This window comes from Gymnoscopelus microlampas, assembly GCF_963454915.1.
Source record: "Gymnoscopelus microlampas genome assembly, chromosome: 3".
NCBI classification, from domain to species: domain Eukaryota; kingdom Metazoa; phylum Chordata; class Actinopteri; order Myctophiformes; family Myctophidae; genus Gymnoscopelus; species Gymnoscopelus microlampas.
In genome coordinates, this window is record NC_139940.1 from 4,382,098 (window position 1) to 4,402,048 (window position 19,951).

Consider the following 19,951-nt stretch of genomic DNA (forward strand, 5'->3'; position numbering starts at 1 on the left):
TCACACGTTTTCAAATGTATAAAATCATTAAAATGTATAAAAAAGCCTTTGGAAATAGCAGATGTACAAGCTCACAACGCATTGCAATGCTACGTGTTATGAGCTTGTAGATCTGCTATTTTTAAATTGCCAAAGTATGTAGGTCTGAAGTGGTTTTCAAATATATTATAGTGTCGTAAAAGTACAATATTTGCCTCTGAGATGTGCCATAACCGTAGATCTACGTGATTTTCCCCCCTTTTTTTTCTCCACATGTCATTAGACAGGACCCTCGACCATCGCGCACACACCCTTTGTTTACATCCGCGTCCTCGTTGTGGCGTCTACAACTCTAAACGGATCAGCGTAAACAGTAAGAAACGCTGGCACTGGATGTACCCTGTTTTAACACAATAACCGCCAAGGTATTAAACATCGTTTGTTATCCCCTTGCCAGCGTAAATACCTTCATCCGATGATATTTGAAACGCCGTGGAGGCGACATTGTGTTCCAAAAAATCTAAAAAGGCAGAGGGAAGGGGTAGGCGGAGGGATCTGTGTATTCAGCCGAACCACAACATTCCAACCACGATCCGCCATTTTGGGGCTGTGGCCCCGCTGAAAACTGTGGTTTTCAATGCAAAAAAACAGCCACTGAGATACAGCTGTTTTTCTGAAAATGCCATAGTCAGGGCGGGTGGAAGTGACGTTTTTTGGAATTATGTCACATCCACATACTTCTTCTCTGAGTGACGATGCATCATCCCAGAGCTGTGTTACGGTGCCGAAAACAGCGTGCCTATTTATTTCAATAGAACGACTTTATGCGAGTTGGCGGACAAGTGCACTATTTAATAGAACAACTTCATGCGCAATTGGCAGGAAATGAGTTAAAAAACCTCTGGCACTAAATGTGTTAATATTTGTGTTGTTGTATGCACTCCCTTATGTGGACATGAATACATTGTTCAAAAGTGTGTGTGTGTGTGTGTGAGCGTGTGCTTGTGTGTGCTCACCACTCCCTCGGGGTCGACCAGCAGCAGGTGTTTGGGCTGTCCTCCCTGCTGTCCCGTGAGGACGTACTGTCCCGGCGTGGTGCCAGACTCCCTCACCAGGAAGTCCCCGTCTCGGCCCAGCAGCCTCTCCGCCTGCCGGCGACTCAGGCTGCCGTGGAACCAGAGCTCGCACTGCAGCTGCTCCACCAGAGGGGGCGCCGCCGCCGAGACCGGGCCGCCCGACCCCGAGCCCCCCGCGGGGCCGGAGACGCCCAGCGCGTCGTCAAACGGCTCTGAAGAGAGAACAGGTGTTTTTTTTTTTTTACTTAAGTAAGTACTAATACCACAATATCGTTGCTGTGGGGGCAGAAACCTTTTATCTCCATATTCTAACTTTTTGTGTTTTTACCAGGCGCTCGAAGAGCGCCGGATCTACAGACACACTGGGTACTAGTCCGACACCTAAGCGACACCTGAGTGGACACCTAAGTGTCATTGGCTGTCCTGGCTGTCCTTCACTCCTTTAAGCCAATGGCGACACGAATGGGGAGATGGCCCGCCCCCCCCCGCAGTAACCGTGCTCCTCTCCGCTCCCCTCATTCACACTGCAACATGCAGCCTCAGGCAGGAGGGTTAGCCTAAATGCTAGCGTGCTTCATTAGACCTAGTTTGGCTATTAAGTTATTATTTGGCCATGTTCACACTGACTTCAATCTTCGCTATTGTTGGGAAGACCCGTGTGGTGTCTAAAAATGTTGCCACCACTTATATAAAAAACATTATAGCGTTTAGCGTCGCAGATTCTGTTGCCAGGTTTGGCGAGAGAAACAAGCAATCCGAAAAACAAGTAATCAGGTCTATGAAACACACACACACACACACACACACACACACACACACACACACACACACACACACACACACACACACACACACACACACACACACACACACACACACACACACACACACACACACACACACACACACACACAGAGCACCTGGTAGAATATGACTTTTCAAGTCATTTCTTTCTTGTTTCGTAAATTTACTCACTCATGTCAAAAGCATCTCTGTGAGCGTTCCCATTGGCTGCAGCTGTTGGGGTGCGGGGTTTGTCCACGTTGACATACGACGGGTCATCAAAGAGTTCCCGCCCACCTTCCTTGGCTCCCACTGGAAAAATTTATTAAAAACAAATACAACTTCATTTATGACATTATTACTGTGAAGAGAGACAACTTCATCTATGACATTATTACTGTGAAGAGAGACAACTTCATTTATGACATTATTACTGTGAAGAGAGACAACTTCATTTATGACATTATTACTGTGAAGAGAGACAACTTCATTTATGACATTATTACTGTGAAGAGAGACATGAAAGAGATAGAGAGAACCCTGGATAGAGAGAACCCAGGAGAGAGGGAGGGATATAGACAAAGAGCAGTGGCGTGCACAGACATTTTGAGGGGCAGGTGCTCAAGTAAATTATACATTTTTTTGTTGACTTGGTCTGCTCTTTTTTTCCCTCTACACCTATACCTCTTTGCCAAAAATAGCAGATCTACAAGCCCACAACGCCTCTGCTATTTTTGGCTAAAGTTCTCCTCAGAAAAGGGATGCTAGGTTTCGAGTGGTTATGGTAAAAAGAAAAATCATATCACATAAAGAATTGGCGGACCCCCTGTAGTAACTCTGAGGACCCCCTAGGGGTCCCGGACCCCCTGTTGAAGACCCCTGCTGTAAACTGAAAAAGAAATACTGTTTTCTTATTTTTTTCAAAAGGGCACTTCTGGTCAAGAGGGCAAAGGGCAGGTGCTCTAGCACCACCTAGAGTCTATCTGTGCACGTCCCTGTCAGGGAGAGAGAGAAAGAGGGAGGGAGAGACGGAGATAGAGAGAAAGAAAGAAAGAAAGAGGGAGGGAGAGTGAGATAAAGGGATTTTCATTTCAGTGTTGCTGTCGTTTCCTGAACGTTGTTGTTGTTGTTGTATATTGAAGCAGTAACACTAGAGGGCACTAGAGGTCTTCAGATCAGTGGTATACAGCAGCACAGCCTTGTGTGTCAGAATATTTTATTTCATATATTTAAAATATATATTTTTTTAAAGGTGTTTGTCTAAACAAAAAAAAGTACATGCTGAAAAGGAAATGCCAGATTGAAAGTGGTTAGAAAAATAGGGTATCGAATGTGCCTCTGCATTGAGAAATGAGTGCACACACACAAGTAAATCCCAAAATTAGTAGTGACTTTTTGTAGTTTTATATATTGCAACAAAAATGTGTGGTTGCCACAAAATCCCAAGTCACATCTGGACTTGTGTCATGGCTCACCGTTTGCTCTAGATTGATAAAACCTTTATTGATTCTGAGAGGAGTATTGTACTTGTTACTTCAGAGCTAATTAGTCTATTGACCAAGCAGAGCAACGATCGTGTCCCTCCTAGTAAAGCTTCAAGTCTACCGGCAGGCAATCACAGAGAAGAGAGCACTAGCCATAACGGACTGGTAGAACATCTGCACACACAGTTGTCCAACTGCATCACCACCAGGCCTTCTCTGTTGAAGGCACTAGAGAAGAGTCCAAAGACATCGTTCTGACGGTGGTGCCCTGGGTGTCAAGGTGTGTGAAGGCCCTGTTGTTTAGCGCCTAGACGATGGCTTTTCTCAACCCCAACGTCCGTCTGCCTGGTATGAGAACTGAAGGGGGTCAAGGTCTTCACTCACCAGCGTCCAGCGGTCGTGTCTCCAATCTTTACGTAGACCGACGACATTCCCTATTGTTCTATTATTCTATGACCCACTGGCCGTTAAATGAAGCTGATTCTACAAATGTCTTCTAAATCCCAACAGTATTCTGAAAAACGTATGTTTCGATATCAGTGTTGCTCAAACTTTTTCATGTCAAGGACCCCCAAAGTTATATGTATTTGGCCGCCGACCCCCATCTCAAAATATTTTGTTAAAGAGACACCCAGAAGCAAAGATTCAAGTAAAAAATGTTTGCTTTAAAACAATATATATATTCAAAGATTTGCACACATTTTCACGATTTTTGAAAAATAGCAGATCTACAAGCTCGTAGCGCGGCACCGAGTGCCGCGCTACGAGCTTGTAGATCTGCTATTTTTGAATAGCCAAAGTGTAAAATAATGCTTTTTAGCTCAAATCATAAAATGACACAGATGCGTTCCAGGTCTTAATGGGTTAGAGAACAATCACAGACTAATCCCGACGTATATTCAAAAATACTATGACTCCACCAGATGCCAAGCATGGCCAGAAAGAAATACAAGTCACAGGAGAAAAAGAAGATAAAAAGGTAAGAAAAAGAAAAGAAGAAGTTAACTGCACAGCTGCTCCTAAGCAGAAGCACGGCCTGCCCGCACGGAGCAACGCCCTGATAGTATTGTTGAGATTTTACCACAGTTTCATTACTCATAGTTGTGATTGGAACACTTGCAGGTGTTGCTCGGTTACAGGGTAAGGTCAAACTAAATGTTCAGTTCACACTAGTGCTGCTATCAGGAGATAATGACACGCTTTAGAATGCCTCTCAGCCAATCACAATGCAATGTGTGTAATGCAACGTACGTACGAACACTTCTAGTAAAGGTTTATAACTTGGTTTCTCTTTTTTTTAATATATATTTTTTATCCCACGATTGTGTAACCCATATTTTTTCACCCAGTGCCAATTGCCTATGTACTGTAATCCTGGGCACTACTCTACCTCTGCCAGCCTAGGGAGAGCCCAAGCTGAAGCTCATGCCTCCTTCAATGCATGAGGAGCAAGCAGGCCGCTCCTTATCACCCGACAGGGGGGAGTTTCCCCGGTTGGACGTAGCGCGTGGAAGGAACACGTTATTCCAACCAGTTCCTTCCCCTCCATCAGGCGCCCCGGCTGACCAGGGGGAGGCAGTATAGTGACCAGGATTACTGCATGTTTTTGTGAGGGTACCTACCCTAGGAGACACGGGGAGAACATGCAAACTCCACAGACAGACAGACAGACAGACAGACAGACAGACAGACAGACAGACAGACAGACAGACAGACATCTGACCTGGTAGTGGAGGGAGGGGCTGCTTGTGAATGTCATTCTGTCCTGGCTGTCCATAGGGCTACACACACACACACACACACACACACACACACACACACACACACACACACACACACACACACACACACACACACACACACACACACACACACGGAGAGAAAGGGAGACGTAGTAAGTTATACATACACACACACTGACAAATATACACACACACACACACACACACACTGACAAATATACACACACACACAAACACACACACTGACAAATATACACACACACACAGGTGTGGGTACAGACCAGCGTGGCTCCGGGGCGGGCTCTCATGTCGACGAGGCCTCCAGGAGGAGGTTGTTTCCCAGGGAAGTTGTTGTAGTAAGGAACCTCTGGAGGAGGGGCCCCTTCGTCCTCCTCTTCCTCCCACGCTGAGCCGTCAAATGGAGCCATTCTGCACACAGAGAGAGAGAGAGAGACATGTGATTAACATCCATCCATTAGAAACAAGCATCTGTCAGAAAACGTGGAGATAGATATTAAGACCACGTTTAGACCACAACGCTCTCTGGAGAAAACGGCAAAGTGCCGTGTTGCGTTCTCACTTCTTATTCTGCGTTTAGACGGAGGTGCACCAGTGATTGAAAACGATGTAGTGTGCATCGGTGTTGATTTCGTCGACTAAAACTATGACGAAAAATGTTTGTCGACTACCATTTTTCACTGACGAAAACTAAATAAAAAGTAAATAAAAACTAAGCTGCTGATGACTAAAACTATGACTAAATATATTGACAATTTCGTCAACAATTAAAAACTAGACTAAAATGTTAGTGAGGGACTATAGTGGAGAAGAGATCCAGTAGAACTAAAAGACAAGTCATTTTATGTTTGGTTGCGCTCGGGTGTTGCGCTCTGAAAATAGCAGATCTACAAGCTCACTGCTGCGACGCATTGTGAGCTTGTAGATCTGCTATTTTCAGCATGCAACCATGTGTAAAATCAGCCATTACGACGCCATCAAGGCACCGCCAAGATACATTATAGTCGACTAAATCAACTGTAGATTTAGTCAACTATAATCTTATGATATTTAGTCGACTAAAACTAGACAAAAACTAAAACATTTCAGGTGACTAAAATATGACTACAACTAAATGGAACGTTATTCAAAAGACTATGACTAAAACCAAATCAAAATTTGCCGTCAAAATCAACACTGGTGAGCATGCCAGGTGTCTAGGTGGTCGGTGAAGCACTGCCACATAGACCGGTCACGCACGCGTAGAACCACTTCCGTTCTGCGGCTCCATACTGTGAGCTAACGTGAGCCATGACGCCGCCACACGTTTTGCGGATTTTTGCGGTTTTGTTGCCCGTTGACATGGAGACGCCAGGCGGAGTGTTCTCACAGATTTACACTCTGGAAGAAGGTTTCACTTTGTTGACTTTTCAACTCCCAATAACGCCGTTGCCGTCTAAACGGCATATCTTATTGTCGTCGGGACACATACTGATGCCGTTTTCCCTTTTTCTCCTCTGTAGATATAGCCATGAGTATTTGTTGATGATTAGGTATTTGTTTGATTTCTGGTGTTTTCACTACAGGGATTTTTTTTATTCTGCCAGTACATTCCGGGAAAATTACTAGATAGGTTGCCGTAAAATTTCGAACGCCAAAACTTCCTCCACACAAGATCAGTGACCGTGATGAATTTAAAAATGTCCACTATACTTCCTGCACTTTGGCTATGTGAAAACTGGCCTTTAATGTGTTAATATTGTATACTATGTTGATGTATTGAATACATAAGTCCCCAGGACTTTATGTTGTGTGTCATCCTTTCAACCCAAGTGTTTTACTGTACCTTTGTGCTGTTTAAATCTTTGTCTAATAAAGTATTCAATACTGCCATAACTGAGTGGTTAGTGATCCCGCCTAGGGAGCCAGAGGCCCTGGTTGCCGCAGGTACGATTCCAGGCCAGGACAGCATATGTGTCGATGAAATGAAATGTGTCCCTGAGCAAGACTCTTAACCCCTAATTGCTCACAGGTTCTCATTGGAAACAAGACCGCAAGGACTTTCATGAACGACCTGTTAAAAGGAATTATCCTTATCCTTATCCTTAATAATGACTATGTGTAGTATAGCTGTAACCTGGTTGAACACTGTGGTTGATATGAATATAGAGTAAATATAGTGTGTATGAACATAGAGACATCTACAGTCTATTGAAATGTTATGACTACAGTTCTGCTTAGGTGGAACTAATACATCTGACTTATAACATCATATTTGTTATCATTCATTCATAGAAACGATTTTCTCTTCTTAGAAATGGGACCATCACAATTATTACAGAATTGCAATGATTTGACCTAATCGCAATAATTGTGTGTATATAAAAAAAGCTGAACAGAAAGGTCATTATTTCCTCCTCGTTGCCCACAATCTTTTAACCACTTTCAACCGGTGGCAATTCTGAGAAAAGCAGAAGTGAACTGAGATGGACTCAAGTTTCATATCAACAAAATCTAGACCAGAAACCAGAACTAACTCCATCCTGTAACAGCTGTGCATGCTATTTAGATAGAATGTATCTTTCTATCTACATTCCAGGAACCTGTGTGAGTGTGTGTGTGTGTGTGTGTGTGTGTGTGTGTGTGTGTGTGTGTGTGTGTGTGTGTGTGTGTGTGTGTGTGTGTGTGTGTGTGTGTGTGTGTGTGTGTGTGTGTGTGTGTGTGTGTGTGTGTGTGTATATTTCAATACACACACAGTCCACCTCTGAGACAAAGGGGTAGACCAGGGGTAAACGAGCGGTGGAACGTGATCGACAGGTTGATCTTCTAAGTCTGTCACTGTCGATCCCTAACACACACACACAGGCTAATACCATGAATATGTCTGTTTAACCTGGAGAGAGAGGTTACAGACATGCCTCTTGGCTGGCATCCGCTGGTGTCTCTTTGAACCCATTTAGACCGGGAAAGCATCTGTCAGTTTAGATTTTAACCATTATGTTATACTTTGGCTATTCAAAAATAGCAGATCTACAAGGTCATGAGCTTGTAGATCTGCTATTTTTGGTAAAATCATGAACATTTTTGCAAACCTTTGAATATATATTTTTAAAAGCGAACATTTGTAACCCAAATCTTTGCTTCTAAATCCTAACAGTTTTTTGAAAAAAATCAGTGGTGCTTAAACTTTTTCAGGTCAAGGGCCCCCAAAATGATATGTAATTGGCCGCCGACCCCCGTCTCAAAATATGTTGTTCCAGGGACCCCCCAGAAGCAAAGATTTGAGTTAAAAATGTTCCCTTCAATATATATATATATATATATTTAAAGATTTGCACAAATTTACATGATTTAAAAAAAAAAAGCAGATATATAAGCTCATAGCGTGGCACCGAGTGCTGCGCTATGAGCTTGTAGATCTGCTATTTTTGAATAGCCAAAGTATAAAATAATGGTTATAGTGGTTACACAGATGCGTTCCCGGTTTTAACACATTGACCGCCATAGGTTAATCTCATAATGTACTCACCAGTTCCATCGTTTTATTTATTGTTTTTTGTTTTTTTCACATCGCCATAGACCTTGCTAAAATCCTTAAAATTGAGCCGTGCACTGTTTGTAAACATCGCAGCCATCTGCCTGCTTCTAACACTGAAGAACGCGTGTCAAACGGTGCCTCCATGTTGTAGTTTTTCGAAAAAAAGGAAAAAGCACCACGGCCCGTAGGCTACGGGATCGGCGCTTTACAGTTGGATTTATCGGCCCGTAGGCTACGGGGCCGGCGGGTAGAGTGTTAATGGGTGTGTATAAAAACATTTGTACATTCTCAGAGTTAAATTAACACTGAGGAGTTTACAGTGTAGATTGGGGTCCCAGAGATTAAACAAAATGGTATCAAAATGAGGGTCCGTGGCTTAATGCATATCAAACTGAGGGTCTATGAAATGAAATAAAAGCTTACGCCATGATGGTCCATAATATGGAAATGATGTGGGGAAAAAAGGCAAAATGTTCCTTTAATGTTGTTGTCATTGCCCGAGTACTGGTGCAGTTCCGTTGTGTTCGTGCAGGGCGGTGTTGTCCCTGTAAGGACTGTGTGTGTGTGTGTACCTGTCATGGGGCGTGACCAGTTTAGGCGGGTTCTTCAGGTACTGTTTGAAGCGGAGCTCGAACGCCTGACCGATGGTGCTTATCACCTCCTGTGCCAGGCCCTCTGAACACTCCAGGATGTGACACGCTGACAGGAAACAGGAAGAGAGCGTGGTCAGGAAGTAGCAGCATGCAAATTCAAACACGACACACACAACACGTCTGGACGGATATCGAAGAAGACGGCAGGAAATGTTTCACATTGATAAAATAAAATACAGTTATCCCATTAAGACCTGGAACGCATCTATGTCTTTTTTTTTTTTTTTTTGCTGAAAAGCATTATTTCACACTTTGGGCTATTCAAAAATAGTGAAAATGTGTGCAACTCTTTGAATATATATTCTTTTAAAGCGAACATTTGTAACTCAAATCTTTGCTTTGGGTCCCTGGAACTAAATATTTTGAGATGGGGGTCGGCGGCCAAATGAAAAAAAGCTTATGTTGCTAAAATATCAGTGGTTCTCAAACTTGTTTCATGTCAAGGACCTCCCAAAATGATATGAATGTGTCTGCGGATATATGATATATGACAATGATATTAGCCTACACTTAAAGTTGCTGACATAGTCTATAAGTACAGGGTCATACACACTGTGAACCGAGCAGGGACAGTCATGACACGGCTTACTACGTACTTTTAACAGTCTCACGGCAGCCATATTGGAAATAAATTGGGCCTCTTCCTTACTTCCCTCACAGGTCTTACCAATGATACTAATGAAGGCTCTGTTCCATTCTGGTCAAACAGAGTCAGGGTGCTGATATTGAGCATGTTGGCTCACTGGAAAACACTCTGCTACACCAGTGGGTCTCAAAGTGTGGTCCAGGGACCCTTGCGGTTCCTTGAGGGGGTTCCAAATGGCCCCTTGTGGAAGTGTAACTCTGACAGTGACACTCTCAGAGTTATGGGGGTCCTTGAAATTAAAAAGTTTGAGAACCACTGTGCTACACTAAATGGAACAGAGCATTAACCCTTAAGACCTGGAACGCATCTGTGTCACTTTTTGATTTGAGTTAAAAAGCATTATTTTACACTTTGGCTATTCAAAAATAGTCTACAAGCTCATAGCACGGCACTCGTAGATCTGCTATTTTTGGGAAAAAATCGTGAAAATGTGTCAAATCTTTGAATTTATATACATTTTCTAAAGCAAACATTTTTAACTCAAATCTTTCCTTCTGGGGGGGTCCCTGGAACAAAACGTTTTGAGATGTTGTCCGTGGCCAAATACATATGATTTTGGGGGTCCTTGAGAACCACTGATATAGAAATATATATGATATATATTTTCAAAAAAATGTTGATGATTTGTAGAATCCCCCAGAAGCAAAGACTTTAAGTTACAAATGTTTGCTTTAAAAAATATATATATCTAAAGATTTGCACAAATTGTCAATATTGATCCAAAAATAGCAGATCTACAATTGTAGATCTGCTATTTTTGAATAGACAAAGATATCTAAAAATGACACAGATGCGTTCCCAGTCTGAATGGGTTAATTAGTAGGTAACACCTGTGAAAGAAGTACGCAAGAGGCCTGAGTTCTCTCCAATACGGCTGCTCGTGCATAGAGAGCCTATATCTGGCAGTTTGTAAAAAGCACTGTTTGTCGACAAAACGCAATGGATTCCTTTCCAGGACACCCAGTCGTGTTCTCGCATTACATATCAATGTTTGCCAAGTCTAAAGACAGAACAGCTGAAGCAGCTTTTCACTGTGTGTGCACCTCCATGCCAAACAGTTCAATGTCAGTCTGTCTGAGTGAGCGCTGACGTTTCCCGCTAGCTTGTGGGAATCTCCATTCATTGGTAGCTTTATTCAGTCACTCAGTGTCAGAACGTGTTACATATAGCCAACCAGCTCAGCATTATAGGTATAAGTTAGCTTCAATGTACCTTGTAGCGAGCTACTGTTAGAAAATCAGTCAACATCTAGGCTTTAGTGTAGCTCAGCTACCACACCGAACAACACTGTTCAGATAGATTATGGGTGATATTATTGATATTAACCCATTCAATCCAGGAACGCATCCAAGTGTCATTTAAGATTTAAAAAAGAATAGCAGATAAACAAGCTCAGAGCACGGCACTGAGTGCCGTGCTATGAGCTTGTAGATCTGTGAGCTTGTAGATCTGCTATTTTTGAAAAATCTTGAAAAATTGTGCAAATCTTTGAATATATATATATTATTATATTTGTTTCGCGCGCGCGTGAACATTTTCGGTTTGCGGTAGGGGTGTGCCGATACACTAATTTCACCAAACGATACGATACGATATTTGGCTCACAACTTCGATACGATATCGATACGATACGATACGCACTTTTTTTATTATGAAAATATATGGGGGAGGAAAAAAGTAAATGCAAACAAATAATTCTGTTTTTGCATTATTCAGACATGCAAACTTGTAGCTTTTCAGCTACAATAGCCGTTTTCAATCCAAATAGGGCAATAGTGTGACACCTGACCCAAAAAAAAAAAAACATGTTGTGACCCTTTTCACCTCGGGCTGTTTGCATGCTTGATTATAATGATTTTTTTTTTCAAAACAATATTTTTTTCCCCCAAAACGATACATATCGTCACGAAAACGTATCGCGATATATCGTGGGACGATATATCGGCACCCTAATTCCCCTTTTATTTCCGTTTTTTATTACTTTAATTCGGTACAAAAAATGTACTCCATGAAGTGTAGATGCGATCCAAAGTCTACTTTGGATCTGATGGATAGGTTTCTGTGCAGACTGCAGTCCATTTGGAAACACTTGGACCACCTAGCCCTGGTCCAGAACGTTAGTGAGTTCTCTCTCTAGCTCACTAACGCTCTGGACCAGGGCTAACATGGACCCTACCTGCTCGTAGTGTTGTCTGGTTGCACATTATCAGAATGGCAGCGGCTGAATCCTCTGATCTCTGATGACCGCAACATCCTCTGTGTCCTCCTCTTCAATACCTTCGGTTTTGGTCAAACTTTGGACGACTTTCTTTTTCCTTGGTAGCTCTCACTGTTTTAACCCATTGAGACCTGAAGCCGATTCTACACGTCTCCTAAATCTCAACAGTTTTCTGAAAAACGTATGTTTCTATATCAGTGGTGCTCAATCTTTTTCATGTCAAGGACCCCCAAAATTATATGTATTTGGCCGCGGACCCCCATCAAAATATGTTGTTCCAGGGACCCCCCTAGAAGCAAAGATTTGAGTAAAAAATGTTCGCTTTAAAAATATATATATTCAAAGATTCGCACACATTTTCACGATTTTTGAAAAATAGCAGATATACAAGCTCATAGTGCGGCACTCGGTGCCGCGCTATGAGCTTGTACAGATGTGCCACTTCAAAACTTCACATGTCCTGCCATCGCCAAGACAGTAAATTTTCAGGGGATTCCCAGGGCAATAAGAGGGACAAAGAAGGGCATTTAAAATGATGAATTATTTTGATGATCACTGCTTTTATGATGCTAATTAATTTGAGCAACTCTTCAAATCACCTTTCGCCTCATAATGAGTCTGACACCTTCTCAACACACATTCTTTTGTTCTCATGCATATGAGTGTCTGTTGAAGGGAAAAACGGGGGGGTTTAGTAACAACTTCTTTTCAGGGGCAAAACAGTGCAATTTTAAGGGCAGAACAGGGAGGAAAACATGCCTTTTCAGGCCACTTTCAGGGAAAGAACAGTAACGTGTGAAGTTTTGAAGTGGCACATCTGTATATCTGCTATTTTTGAATAGCCCAAAGTGTAAAATAATGCTTTTTTAGCTCAAATCTAAAAATGACACAGTTCCAGGTCTCAATGGGTTAAAATACTTGCTTAAATATGTACACTTTGCAGCTTTTGCACAGATAGCTCTTATCGTATCCTCTCATTATGTTTTTGACCTCCTGATTATTTTATTTCCCCAAATTCGACTTGTAAACAAGCCAGTGAATGGCTGACTGTGATGAACGCCTCGTCCCCAAACACGCTCGCCCCGGGTATATCCGGCGGGCTCGGTCGGCGAAAAAACAAATGGGAGGTAGTGTGTTTTGGGGCTCCGTTTCTCGTCAATGCGAGGGTGTTTTAGGACGACGGTCCAACCGTGTCTTCCACCGCGCGGCGTGACTTTTTTTTTTGTTTACTCTGTGTGGGGGAACTCTGGCTCTAGGTTGCACTGTTGAGCGCAGATCCATTGAGATATATATATATATATATTCAAAGATTTGCACAAATTGTCCAAACATTAAAAAAAAAAAAAGATATACAATCTCATAGCGTGGCACTCTGATGACACAGATGCGTTCCCGGTCTTAACTCTTCCAGTGCCACATGACCAGGGGTGCACATAACTTTTTAAGTCTGGTACGCAGAAGAGCACCTGGACATGTAACCTGGTCCCGTCCCGTTTTGTCAACGGGGGGGGGGGGGGGGGTTCAGCCCGGACACTTTTGTCAACGGGGGGGGGGGGGGTTCAGCACGGTGCCCACCAGACGTTCACGGCATATTTTGCACCATTACGGTGCGTTCATCATCGGTGACGAGTGCCTCTAACAGCCGCTGCTGGCTGCGTGCACGCAGCGAGGCAATGCGAGGCGATGCGAGGCGACGCGAGTCATATCTCTACCCCTGTGCCTAATGGCTGTAGTGTACATTGGGCGGACGGGTGCTTTAGAGTGATTGTGTGAGTGTGGCTTCAGGAAGTAAATTCCTAGCCTCGGTCTCCAGGCTTTTATTTTTTTAGTTTTGCTAAAAAATAAAAGCTTGGAAATTCCTGTCCCAGCTGTTGGTGCGCAAAAGCGCCTCGCGTCGCCTGATGTGGTGCGCATTTTTTATTTTGGGTGCGCATGCGCACCTGCGCACCAGTTATGTGCACCCCTGCACATGACGTCTAAGACGTCACGTGGCCTGAAAAACATGTTCAGAACCCAAGATATGATGATTTGAAGATTTGCTGCTCCATTCACTCTTTGTTTAACTTCTAACTTAAAAAGGCTGTATCTCGGCTCCTAAGCATTTTTTTTTATACAATGAATTTTAGCTGTGGCACTCAAGAGCCAAAATTCCATAAATAAGCTGGGCACTGAATGAGTTCATGGGTTTAAGGTGTAACTATTATGTTATTGTAGAAGTGTTCTACCTCTCTGGTTGACGGGGTCTTTAGCCACGTATGCTACGTACTCTGCTGTGTCCTGGAGAGAAAGGGGGGAGAGGGGAGGTAAAAAGGTGGGGGGGGGGGTAGAGGACAGTGACAATCAATGGGAGGAAACACATAGTAAAGGCATATTTAGGATAAAAAAACTGAGGTGAACAGAAACCAAAAAGGAAAGAAGCAAATTGGTTAGTTTACAACAGGTCTTAACAGACAACACAGAGAGAAAAAGAAAGGAAAAGAAAGAAAGACAAGAAAGAAAAGATGCAAGGAATGAAGGGAGGGAGGGAGGAAGGAAGGAAGGATAGATATCATCTCTGGCGGGTGTAAACCTCATTATATCCAAAACTGTTACTTTTTCAGGATTAAAAAAAAAAAAAAACCGTGCTGCGTTTCAAGCTTGTGGATCTGATACTTTTGATCAAGTAAGGCGTTAATTTACAAAACAAACACTAAAACGTAGAATATGGAGATAAGAGTTTTTCTGCCCGACAACAGCAACGACATGAGGTTCTACAGGCCAGAGGAGAGATGGAGATAATGATGAGATATTATTAGATGGATGGATAGACAACAGAGAGGAGAGAGAGAAGATGATGGATAGACAACAGGAGGAGAGAGAGAGAAGATGATGATGGATAGACAGACGACAGAAGGAGAGGCGGAGGAGGTTGAGTGACTCACTGGATCTCCTCCAGAGGCAAAGGAGATGGACTGCATGTGATGATTGGCTATAATCTGTAGAGAGAGAGAGAGAGAGAGAGAGAGAGAGAGAGAGAGAGAGAGAGAGAGAGAGAGAGAGAGAGAGAGAGAGAGACATGGGTAGAGAGACATCATGGGTGAACATGAAGGAGTGAATGAGATGAACGAGTGCAGGCTGAGAGTGTGCTGGCGCTCGTTTTGGTTAACTCTCTGGGGGCCCCGACTGACACGCAAGAACGTCATTATTCAGCCGCAGTGTGCCCAGTCAGAGTTACTACAGGGGGTCCGCCAAGTCTGGGGAATGATGGGGGAACATTAGCCGAAAAAAAATAGCAGATCTACAAGCTCACACTGCGAGCCGTTGTGAGCTTGTAGATCGGCTATTTTCGCAAGTTGGTGCAGAGGGAAAAAAGAGCAGACCAAGTACAGAGCCAAAGGTGAAGTTGACTAAATATTGAGGCTTTAAAAGGTCTGAAAATACACGTTAACATGAACCCAACATATTAATAGAAACGATAATGTATGTCAAACAAGTCTATAAAACTATCTATGAAGTTTAATCTGCAACACTCAAGGTCCTTACACACCGGGGCGATTTTTTCGTGCGAATAATGCGTTTTTTTTTTAAACCTTATAAAGTCAATGGCTCCGTACATGGAGCGAAAAAGCGAAAAAGCGAAGCGAAAAAGCGTCTTTTAATTATTCGGAATGAGTCCGAATTTGGCGTATATTCGCTATTTTCGCCGGTGTCGCCCGGTGTGTAAGGACCTTAAGTCTGAAAACCCCCCTGCTGTACCCTATTTGTGAAGTGAAGTCAAAGTCTCACGTGTGGAGGTTTAAGACTGTGGGAGAGACTCACTCTCTCACTCCCAGCAACATGAAGCCTGATTTATACTTGGCTGAGCATTGTGTCGTGCACCCACGTTTTTTTTTGTTGTGTTGCACTTTTACAACATGGTTAGGGAGCCATTGGGTCCAATGTTTACGGTCTTTGGCATGACCCGGGCCCGGGAATTTAAGCCCGACCTCCCAATCTCAGCTCCACAAAGGCCACACAAGATGTACTGTGCGTCCAATACCCTTAAAGGGATAGTTCACCCCCAAAGTGACTTTTTTCTATGGATTAGTCACCCCATGGAGACTTGAATTCATGGATATTTGTTTAGTTTTTGTCTCATTCTCTAAGCCAATAATTTGATGACCTGCAGCGGTTCCGGTAGGAGACAAAATAGTCTCCTTTGTGTCTCCTACCGGAACCGCTGCCTACCGGTCCGGCTTAGAGAATGGGACAAAAACTAAAAAATATGGGTGACTTATCGATAGAAAAAGAGTACTTTTTTGGGGTGAACTATCCCTTTAACACATTGGGTGCCAAAACCGTATATATACGTTTTTGGAAAAAAATATTTTTGGGGGAAAAAAATGTTCAAAATTTATTTTTTTCAAAAAAAAATTTCTTTCCTTCACAGCACCAGGAGATATCATTTTTCCGAAGATTTAGACTCCAATCCACTTCCTGGTTAACTTAAGACTTCAAAAGCCTGTATCTCGGCTCCTAAAAAATGGTTAAAAATCCTGGGACTCAGTGTACTCTGTTTTTAAAAAAACCTGGCACCCCATGTGTTAAGAAGGCAGTTGTATATCTGCCAAAACGTTTTTTTCTCCCTTGTTCTCGTCGTTGTGCCAATGAATTCCTCCTCACTGTTGTCACTGCTGTCGTATCCTACCGACTCATCTGCCAGTGAGGAGCCCCCCACCGCGAGGATGTACGTAGAGCCTTCGTCCTACTCCTCTCGCCCAACACTCCTGCTGAGTGGTACCCCCCCCCCCCCCCCCCTAGCCCGTAGGAGTACGTACGTGCTGTGACAAATGTCACCCACCCCCGGTCCCCCCCCCCCCCCGGCTTGGCTTCCCTCCCCCCGAACATGGGCCCGATTGTGTTCTTATAGACACTGGACAAAGCCGGACACACCACCCGCGGTGGATTCAAACCGCTAGCCTCCGCCGTGGTGGCCAGCTACTTTATCACTGCGTCACCGCAACCCCATTCAAACCGGGAAATGTACAGCACACACACCTTGCATACTTGCTCACACAGACGCACGCACACACACACGCACACGCACACATACGCACACAAGCGCACGCACGCGCGCGCGCACACACACACACACACTACTAACATTGTACCACATTCATCCCATACACTTGAGATCAGTCTGAACTAGCGGCTTCAACATTGATCCTCTTCAAGACAGAAATGAGCTAATGAGTTCAGCTACACGGGCCCAAACAAAGAGAGATTTTTTTTCTTCTCCCCCCCCTATAAGATGTTCAGAGACAGAGAGAGCAATGGAGGGATACATAAGGGGGGGAGAGGTGGACAAAACAAAAAAACAAACAAAAACAAAAGCAGAGAAGGAGTAAGGTCATGTTCCACTAGAAAAAAAGGTGAAGGGCTCAGAAAAAGAAAAAAAAGGCTCATGCGGCTACATTCCTCTACTATCTATGCCTACGGTATATATACTCTCTCTCTGTCTGTCTCTTTGGTTCTCCGGCTCTGGGCTTCTCACAGAGGCCCCGCCTAAGCCCCTCCGTAAGCTCACCTTCTCTGAGGCCAGGTTCACACAGAGCATCTTCTGCAGTGCTCAAAGTTACAGCTGAATTGCTAATGTCAGTCTTTCGCCCGTTTTAAACATGTGTCTTTAAGTGTTCGGTTCGTGTGCGGGCTCACACAGACACACACGCACGCGCTCACACAGACACACACGCACGCGCACACTCACACACTTCTTTCACTGACACTCTTTGCTCAAGTCTCTCATTAGCTTTTTTTCACCTGTGTCCAATTTATGAAACAAGATCATCCTAATTGGGCGGGCCAGGAACCTTTTCTCTTCTCTCTCCCTCCTCCCCCCCCCCCCCCCCCCCCGTTCCCTCTCTTTCCTTGGCCGCATCCGCGCTCCATCTTTATTCTCACTGTCATCCGAGGAAATATACATTTGACCTTGGCATCTCTCCCCTTATAAACAGCAGACAAACTAATGATGTCACAGTCAGGATTATGGACTTCCAATGCAGACTGAATTTAAATGATGACAGTCGGGAGTCCGATAGCCGGGGCAGAACTGTTGATTCACGACTCCGTCGCCCGGGAGTTTACTGAAGGCTTTTTGCGAGCGGGGGCCCACATTTACGGTGTTTACTCTGTGTGGCGCTTTTTGTCTTCTTTCTTTTGAGGTCTTAGTTTTCTTTCCTCTTAACTTTTCCGTTTGCGTGTTTCTTTCTCTTATATTTTTCATACGTTAGCGCATGCTCACGCCTTTCTTTTCATTATCTCATAGCAAGACGTGTTTAATCTCTCTTGTCTCTCTGGTAATAAAGGCACACACTGTGAAACTCATAGTCAGAGTTGCCAGATCTGCTTATTATAATTTCCCCGCAAAGATTTTATTTGAAAATAGCAGATATACAAGCTCACAACGCGTCGCATCGCGACGCGTTGTGAGCTTGTAGATCTGCTATTTTCAAATAGCTGATGTATATGTTAAAGTGCTCATGTGGCCCGTAGTCGCTTCTTTTGGGCTGGTTTTCTTAGACCTGGTTGCTTGTTTCTCTCACAGAACCTGGCAACACCGCTCACAGTGTTCATTTTACTCTGAGAGCGTACACATGTAACCAAAGGGTCAATTCGGTTGCATTTGCATACTCTTGTGAAGTTACAAATGCATAAATGAACGCTGAGGAGTTCACCGTGTATTAACACACACACAATAGCCCCTCTCTCTCTCTCTCTCTCTCTCTCTGTCTGTTTCCCCTCCATTTCGCTCCCACCCCTCCCGGTGGCCGGCGGTCGTCCGTCCAGCGAGAGTTAGTGTGACAGTGTTGGTGAAATGATGGGCTGGTACTGAGATATTTGTGCCTCATAAATTCTCCATCGCTCAGCGTTATTTACGACAGTTGTAGGAAGGAGCGTGGGGAAGAGGAGGCGGGGGGGGGGGGGGGGGCAGGGAGGGGTGGGGTCTGGCGGGATGGCGGGCGGGTATACGTACGCCGCCGCCGCCGCCGGCGGCGCGCCACCACCACCACCACTATACACCCTGCCCTCTCCGTCCCTCTCTCTCTCTCTCTCCGTATCTCTCTCCATCTGCCAAAACCCTCCTCGCTTGTAAATTAGCCGCTCGCTGACAGCTCGCCCAAGTCCGCGCTCACATAAAAATGAGTTGCAAGTGTGTGTCCAGACCCTTTCGCTTCCTCCAGCGCGCCCCCTCCTCATCAGGGTTAGGTATTGAAAAGACGATGGAGAGAGAGGGAGAGAGAGAGAGCGTGCATGCCGTTTGTGTGTATGTGTGTGAGAGACACTGAGAGAGAGGGAGGAAGAGAGAAAAAGAGGGGGTGGCATGACAGAGGTGGGTTCGTTCGGGAAAGCAAAAAGAGATATTTAGGGACAGCTGCAATGACAGGAGGAAGGGGGGGCGTGCGCCGTCCGGACCCGCAGATAAAACACACTCAAAATACGGGGGCAAAACGGAAGAAGCGACGGAAGCAACGAAAAGAGAGAGAAAAAGAAGGCGGAGAGAGAGAGAGAGAGTGGTACCGGGGCTGGTTTGGAAGGAGGTCAGGGCAGACGCGCCGGCCGGGGTCTCAGGTATCATGTTAGTTAAAGGTCGTTGAGCAGCCGCCTGGCTGGCCAGTTAAAGGTTAGCTAGACAAGGCAGGCTTGTTAGCGCGCGCCGCGATGACAGCGTACAGTAGAGGAAAGGGTCGCGGGGTCAGGGTCGCGACCCCCCGAAGTATCTGGGGAGGCCCCCGCTGTCATTTTGTTAAGGTTACACATGTCTGGAATGCAACCGCAATTTCTTTTTTTTTTTCCCTACTCTCTCTTTTTTTTTTTTT

General features: G+C 44.4%; 1 protein-coding gene across 1 annotated transcript in view; it reads right to left on the reverse strand.

Moving 5' to 3' along the window:
* The window catches only part of shc1 (SHC (Src homology 2 domain containing) transforming protein 1), a 28,016-nt gene that overhangs the window by 3,970 nt on the left and 4,095 nt on the right, over window positions 1-19,951 (reverse strand). Inside the window, exons 3-10 of the mRNA XM_084048968.1 lie at window positions 16,932-17,007; window positions 15,038-15,091; window positions 14,342-14,393; window positions 9,172-9,298; window positions 5,346-5,493; window positions 5,046-5,103; window positions 2,031-2,150; window positions 996-1,267 (exon numbers count right to left, since the gene is read on the reverse strand). Of these exons, the coding sequence (XP_083905094.1) occupies window positions 996-1,267; window positions 2,031-2,150; window positions 5,046-5,103; window positions 5,346-5,493; window positions 9,172-9,298; window positions 14,342-14,393; window positions 15,038-15,091; window positions 16,932-17,007 (907 nt within the window). The remainder of the gene's footprint in view (window positions 1-995; window positions 1,268-2,030; window positions 2,151-5,045; window positions 5,104-5,345; window positions 5,494-9,171; window positions 9,299-14,341; window positions 14,394-15,037; window positions 15,092-16,931; window positions 17,008-19,951) is intronic.